The sequence below is a fragment of the Sander vitreus genome, chromosome 1 (assembly GCF_031162955.1).
Source record: "Sander vitreus isolate 19-12246 chromosome 1, sanVit1, whole genome shotgun sequence".
In the NCBI taxonomy this organism is placed as follows: domain Eukaryota; kingdom Metazoa; phylum Chordata; class Actinopteri; order Perciformes; family Percidae; genus Sander; species Sander vitreus.
In genome coordinates this window covers 39,833,260-39,841,389 of record NC_135855.1, presented here as the reverse complement: position 1 = coordinate 39,841,389, position 8,130 = coordinate 39,833,260, and the positions used below count along the sequence as shown (strand labels likewise).

The following is an 8,130-nucleotide window of genomic DNA, read 5'->3' as shown; positions in this document are numbered from 1 at the left end:
CAAGGGGCTGAATACGGTAGGTGTCCTCTATGTTAACGTAACACATTAACAGTTATTAAACTACCCAACAGCAGCCAGAACAAGGGGCTGAATACGGTAGGTGTCCTCTACGTTAACGTAACACATTAACAGTTATTAAACTACCCAGCAGCCCCCAGAACAAGAGGGCTGAATAGCGATAGAAGTGTCCCTCTATGTTAACGTCGTAGTAACAGCTCTGTTGACGAGCTCTCCCCAGCAGCACGTTGTATCAAGCACCCATCTGTGGACTCCTTCCTCCAGCTCTGGCCATCTGGATTTCAGCGCGACTAGCTTTCTTTGTTTTCTTCATTGCAGTAAGACTAACCTTTTCTCCAGTCCCTCACAAGTTTCTCTCTCACTCCAAACTCTCCTTCTGCTGCTCGATGACCGTTTCCGGCTGCGTGTTTTACTACCTGCAGTCTCCTGCAGCTTCTTTTCTTTCTCAGTTGTCTTTAGGAGCAGCATATAGTCCTCACAAGCCTAGAGCGCCTCTCGCGGCTGTAGACGGTAATGTTTTCCGCATGAAATAACATTTAAAAACATGTTATATTATATATATTTTGATATATAAGTCGCACCTGACTATAAGTCGCAGGACCAGCCAAAGCATGAAAAAAAGTGAGACTTACGGAAAATACGGTACTATTTTACTACTTTAGGGAGGCCCCGATGTGCGACGTGTGATATTTGTATTCTTCTTGGAAAGTGTGAGCTAGTTAGCCTAGCTTGCTAACATAAGCACTGATTTTTTGTTCTTGTTTTTATGCTTCAGCTTGAAGTAACGTATGTGTATGTTCAGTAGCAAAGCAGCAAGTTATAAAACCTGCTTCTGCTTCCACTATAAAGTCCTGAACACCAGCTTGTTAAGTGTCAGTTCAGGTTGATGTTAGACATTTAAAAAGACAATGACATAACTTTTGTATTTCTTCATTTTTCCGCGTGAACATAACTTTTTTTTTAATTGTGGCAATTCACTAGATGTCAGTAATAAAGTTGCTGAGTAAAATATTACCATAACTTACTGGTATGATCCCCAAACCTACAACATAACTCATAACTAAAAGCCTAGTCTCGCTTTGCCAGACCTTCCTCCACAGCGCTGCAGAGGAGGGTCTGGCTAGTCCACACAGCATTGTCAGATGGGAGAAAAACGTGTTTATTGGAATTTCTTTAAACCAATCACAATCGTCTTGGGCGGTGCTAAGCTCCGGACGGAGCCACGGTGCCTGCAGAAGGAACTTGTTTTGGTGGAACGTGTACATTCAAAAGTCGTGCAACAGAAAACTCAGATTGGACAGATAGTCTAGCTAGCTGTCTGGATTTACCCTGCAGAGATCTGAGGAGCAGTTAACCACAGTCCTCACAAATCCACCAGAGGTTAGAACGCCAACACAAAGGAAGAGGAAGGTGACGGACATCCGGCCAAAATCAGGGACATCTGGAGGAATTTCTGGTGGCACGGGAGCAATCCCAGAAATGAAATGTCGTCGATAAAGACTACTTAAAGCCCTAAAGACTCAATATTTCGAGTATCCATCTGTAGCTACTCATGTATCTCTTTACACAATATCTTTCCTGCATATTAAAGCCGTTATTAAAAAGCACATGATTACAAAAGATGAAGTTGTATCGTGGATCCTTAATCAAAAGAGTGATGATGTGGCTGCTCACCGTGTGAATGCAGCTGGACAAATGTACTTACAGGTATTTCTTATTTTCATAGACGTCATGCAGCTTTAAAACGTGGGGATGCTCTATGAGTTTCAGAATGGCTATCTCCCGCTCCACCTGGAGAGAAACAGGAAAAAAAAAGATAACGAGTTACACAAAGACATCAAAGAGATCATCGTCATTAACAGCGAACACGGAAACACAGTCAGACGCTAAACAAAATGATGAGACTGCCACCACGGGCCTGTTTCACTGGGCTCGGGCCAGAACCTGCAGCCTGAACGCTAATGGAAACAGACATGACACACACACACACACACGCACACACACGCACACGCACCCACCCACACACACACGCAAAACACACACGCACACGCACCCACCCACACACACACGCAAACACACACACACACGCACCCACCCACACACACACGCAAACACACAGGCACACGCACCCACACATACACACACACGCACGCAAACACACACACGCAAACACACACACACACAAAAACACACACACACACACGCACCCACCCACACACACACGCAAACACACACACACACGCACCCACCCACACACACACGCACACACACGCAAAACACGCCCACACACAGTGTATGTGTTATATTACATTTATCACAACAAGCGGCTCCAGGGAGTTTTCACACCCATGTTGTTCGTTGTTTGCTGAAAGCAAAAAATCCAACGTTTAAGCTCTGGACGGGCTCGCCTGTAAAGCTTGATGGTCTGTTTAATGTGACGCCTGACACTTCTAGTTCAACACACTCATGCCTCAGCAATCACAAAGCCAATACAGGGGTTTTCCCTTCTACAGTGTTATAAAGCTTAGGTGCAGCACACAAGCCGTTTTGTGTACCACCTGAGCCAAATGAATGTAAAATCAAAGACTTTCTCAGATCTAAGGATTGTAGTTGGTTCTTCAGCAAGTTTTGTCTCATTTTGTCCCAAATGTCTTGTTTTGTCCACAACCCAAAGATACTCAGTTTACTGTCACAGAGGAGTGTTATTCACAATTAAAGGTGCTCTAAGCGATGTGACGCGTTGTTTAGGCTATAACATTTTTTGTCACATACAGCAAACATCTCCTCACTATCTGCTAGCTGCCTGTCCCCTGAACACACTGTAAAAAAACATCTCCTCACTATCTGCTAGCTGCCTGTCCCCTGAACACACTGTAAAAAAACATCTCCTCACTATCTGCTAGCTGCCTGTCCCCTGAACACACTGTAAAAAAACATCTCCTCACTATCTGCTAGCTGCCTGTCCCCTGAACACACTGTAAAAAAAACATCTCCTCACTATCTGCTGGCTGCCTGTCCCTGAACACACTGTAAAAAAAACATCTCCTCACTATCTGCTAGCTGCCTGTCCCCTGAGACACACTGTAAAAAAAACATCTCACTATCTGCTAGCTGCCTGTCCCCTTAACACACTGTAAAAAACATCTCCTCACTATCTGCTAGCTGCCTGTCCCCTGAACACACTGTAAAAAAACATCTCCTCACTATCTGCTAGCTGCCTGTCCCCTGAACACACTGTAAAAAACATCTCCTCACTATCTGCTAGCTGCCTGTCCCCTGAACACACTGTAAAAAAACATCTCCTCACTATCTGCTAGCTGCCTGTCCCCTTAACACACTGTAAAAAAACATCTCCTCACTATCTGCTAGCTGCCTGTCCCCTTAACACACTGTAAAAAAACATCTCCTCACTATCTGCTAGCTGCCTGTCCCCTGAACACACTGTAAAAAAACATCTCCTCACTATCTACTAGCTGCCTGTCCCCTGAACACACTGTAAAAAAAACATCTCCTCACTATCTGCTAGCTGCCTGTCCCCTGAACACACTGTAAAAAACATCTCCTCACTATCTGCTAGCTGCCTGTCCCCTGAACACACTGTAAAAAAAACATCTCCTCACTATCTGCTAGCTGCCTGTCCCCTGAACACACTGTAAAAAACATCTCCTCACTATCTGCTAGCTGCCTGTCCCCTGAACACACTGTAAAAAAACACGGTCTCTGTAGACAGCCCAGGCTCTACAAACATCAACAAAAACAAACTGCGCCAACCTGCACCACCAAACATAACAAAGAGTGTTCCAGCCAATAACCGACAAGAAGGATTTGGGGGTGGGGGTTGGGGGGTTAGTGCCATGGATGTATTAGTACGTGGAAGGGAGGGGGAGGGGACGGGGTGAGGAGGAGGGAGGGGCGAGCTTGTTTGACAATACTTCAAACGTCAACAAGAAGTAACGTCACCCGACATCGCTCAGAGCACCTTTAAGCAGCTGGAATCAACAAAAAATGACTCAAACCAGTTTAATCCATTATCAAAACAGCGTGGTGTTTGTCTTCTTAGATAAATACAGTAATTATTCTGTTATCATTCAGAGGCACCCAGGGAGTCATAGCCACAGAAGCATCATGGGAGCTGGAGCTGTTTAATGCAAACACGATACTCTGTCTTTTATCTTTTATCTTTGTTACAATAAGGATTTTTTCACCGTATGTTTCACCAGTATGTTAGAATATTGTATGTTAATTTACTTAATAAAAACATGTTTTAGCTTTTCCGAAATATCAGACAAATTAAACTGAAGATTTCATCAACAGATGTGGTATTCTGCCCAGCTCTGCCGATGAAGCACACAGTAATAAACCTGATGAGAGACTGTTCAAAGATCCTTCTCTCCCCACAGTTTGCGAGCAGCAGTCAACCACCTGAGTCCACCACACACACACACACACACACACACACACACACACACACACACAGCCTGTTAAAACCACTGTGTCTGTTTCATGCTGCACAGCAGGCTCAGCATCTTTCCCCAACAACTATCATCATCATCATCATCATCATCATCGTTCAGACATTTGGCTGTTCCTCATCTTCATTCCCAACCAGTCCTCCAAACCATTAGCCTGGAGGCCAGCCGAACTTAGCCCCGCCCACAACATTTGAGGTCGGGAAGTTGGGTCTGGACTTGATCCGTTGTGGAGCAACTATGCTCCAACCAGAGCTGTTTGGACCAATCAAATCGTCAGGGCGGGCTTTATACGACGATGGACAGATGATCAACACTAACGTAATCAACCACGTCACCAAAGAGCACTTGGGTTGAATCTGTTTACAACTCTGTTGCTCTGATTGGTTGTAGGTCTATCCGTTGCTCTGATTGGTTGTAGGTCTATCCGTTGTTCTGATTGGTTGTAGGTCTATCCGTTGTTCTGACTGGTTGTAGGTCTACCCGTTGCTCTGATTGTTTGTAGGTCTATCCGTTGTTCTGATTGGTTGTAGGTCTATCCGTTGTTCTGATTGGTTGTAGGTCTATCCGTTGCTCTGATTGGTTGTAGGTCTATCCATTGTTCTGATTGGTTGTAGGTCTATCCATTGTTCTGATTGGTTGTAGGTCTATCCGTTGTTCTGATTGGTTGTAGGTCTATCCAATTAAGTGCAGAGGCCTTTTCTTCACATCCCAATGGAGCAGCATCAGACTCATATTCTGACTAGAATCTGAGTATGACCACGTCAGGCTACCAAACCATATGATGATCTGAGGCCTTTATTATATATATATACTTTATTTCAATTTCGCCAGCAGCAGCTGCAGATGAGTGTCATGAAGTGATACAGCGGCTTCTGAAGAGTAAAATGTCTGGACATACAGATGCTGCCTGTAGCTGTTTCCGCTCTGACCTGCCTGCTGTGCTCTGGATTTACTGCCAGTTGGCACCTCAGCAGGGTAAACTGAGTTCAGACCTCCGGGCTGCAAAAAAAACCAAAACTGTAGCACCAGTTGTTGCATCTCTTGTGCACATTTCGTTTTGTGTGCTTTTGTAATTCCTGTGGATAAAAGGACAAATAGACACAAAGATAACATCTAACCAGATGGTTTTAAGCACTAACGACTGACATGGAACTATGGAAGTGTTCCAGGCTTTCCAGAGCTCACATTGTGCACCAATACTTAATCATACAGGGAAAAGAAAAGGGACACGTTTACACAGCAACACAAGCAAGGACCAGAATGGTCCCACACTTTATCATGCCTAACAAAGAGTTGGTTGTTGAGTAAGCAAGTTTGCACACATCTATAAGATACTGTATATGTGAGTGTGAGTGTGTGTGTGGGTGTCTGTGTGTGTGTATCCGTGTATGTATGAGTGTCTAGAGTTGGATTGTACTCAAATGTGCCTAAGCTGCTGCTTCTGTCTGAGTGTGTGTGCTGGGGAGGGGGGAGAGAGAGAGAAGCCGTTTCTCAATGTCAAGGATCCTTCCTTGGTAAACAGCTAATGGAAGTCCAAACTGCTTGAGAGCTTCTCCTGTACTATACGGTACAGTAAGTCTCGTGGTTATGACCCAATCGTTAGCCTATTTTTATAACAACGTCTGCTACGGAGCCATAACGTGAGCTACAAGGTAATGGAGCCTTTTATACATTGTCGTGTTTCTTTAGAAATAAACAACGGACAAATAGAGTCTTTAAACGGTTCAGATGTAAAGGTATTCTCTGTCAAAGTGACGTCAGAATGAATGGCAGTCAATGGGATGCTAACGTCGGGTGATCGTTTGGTAGCATCAAAATGGCGCCATAGGAGCTACGCGTTCTGAAGCGAAGCTTACCCCCTTGGGTAGGACTAGTCCTTCCAAGGAAGGATCCTTCAGAGGCTAGGCCAGGCTCCTTCTTAGCATTCGGAGAACACATACAATGGAACAGGCTAGCAAGTGCACGTCATTGCGTCATTACGTCAGTGAAAAGGCCCGCCTTCGGCGCTGCAATTCAACAGTGGACAGAAATGGATGTGCTACTGATTTTTTTGCTGTACAGCATTTATGCTGAGATGGAGCTGGAGATGGTGAGGGAGCATCGGCATCAGGTGTTTAATTTGTCGCCACCTCTGCCGTCCAAGACGTGGGATGGTGACGTTAAAACATGAATAAAGGGTGAATAAGTAACGTTACACTAATAGGCTAACGTTAGCTCCTGATTCAGCATTTTATAACCACTATTATATTATGTCAATACATTTTAAACTCGTGGGAGTTAACGTTATTTGTCGTCACCGGTATGGAGAAAAATCTTAAATGCCATAGTAGCGTGTGCATATACTTAACTACTATTACTTACTACTTTACTTAACGTTACTATTATACTATTAGCTTCGCTGTTTTACGGTTGTAACGTAACATTAGGTTTATTGACTGGTAACGTTCTAGCTTATAAAACAAATGCGGTGGTAAAATATGTGATCAACAAAAAAAGGCTATATGAAGTAAAAATAACAAGGTGAACCGATGCTGATAATGAACCAGTTCATGGGGACAGGTTTAAATCCCCCCCCGAGTGAGTGGGCTGTTGGTGCTCCTGTTTTTTTTTGTTGCTAGATTTCTTGTTTTTTAATTACTATGGTCACCACGTCAAGTATATCCTGTTAAATTTCTTTGTAAAATTGTTAATTTTATTATTGTCATACCTGCCCAAGGACTACCAACACGTTCTCACTCCCATCTCATAAAATCTGACTCTTGGTCAGGTGCCTTTGTCGTTGTTATTGACGCTAAAAGTCTCCTTTAGCGTCATACAACGCGCTTTATCTAAACTCGCTTGGTCGGGACTATTGGCGTCACTTTTGACGCAGTTATGTTAAGGAAAAGCTTGTGGGTGGGCTTACGTTTCCGTGACACGCGGGAATAACGGGACGTTGGGTTTAGGAAAAGGTCGTGGGTGGATCTTTCTTAAAAGAAGAAAGCGGCTTCCGTGACACGCAGCAATAATGGGACGGTTAAAGACACATGCGGGCACGAACCCCGGTCTCCTGGGTGAAAGTCCTGTGTTGTTTGACACATCCACCCCCCCGACCAACCTCCCTACACGGAATTTCCCCCTTACATACTACTCTCTAAACCCCATGTAGCTGCTGCTCTGCCCGGTACGATCTACACACACGCTGAAGGGCATTTGTTTTGGCGCTTCAGACGCTGACAGCCACTGTCCAAACGTCCGTATAACGGGATGGGACTACAGGTGGAAATTAGCAATTGTTGCTAAAACCTGGCCCAAGACATTTATCAAATCTCATTGTGTAAATATTTTGTGAAAGCACCAATAGTCAACGCTACAATATCGTTGTGGTATCGATATCGAGGTATTTGGTCCAAAATATCGGGATATTGGATTTTCTCCATATCGCACAGCCCTATTTGTGCATTGTCCCTGTTTCAAATAAATAAATTTCCTTTCCATTCCAATGCAATGCAGGGATTTGAAGTTGGGATTCGAGGTCTTCCTTGTTACTTATTGGTCAGGACAAAACAACACCAAAAGAACAGAAATCTGCTAATATGAACATGTTATCATGCTGAAATGAAAGGAAATGGCCGTCAGGCTCTTTGTAGGATAGACAAAA

The 8,130-nt window shown here is 44.1% G+C and overlaps 1 protein-coding gene across 1 annotated transcript in view; it reads right to left on the bottom strand.

The window, feature by feature from the left end:
• The window catches only part of LOC144523340 (serine/threonine-protein kinase BRSK2-like), a 189,929-nt gene that overhangs the window by 69,707 nt on the left and 112,092 nt on the right, over nucleotides 1–8,130 (bottom strand). Inside the window, exon 3 of the mRNA XM_078258842.1 lies at nucleotides 1,724–1,809. Within this exon, the coding sequence (XP_078114968.1) occupies nucleotides 1,724–1,809 (86 nt within the window). The remainder of the gene's footprint in view (nucleotides 1–1,723; nucleotides 1,810–8,130) is intronic.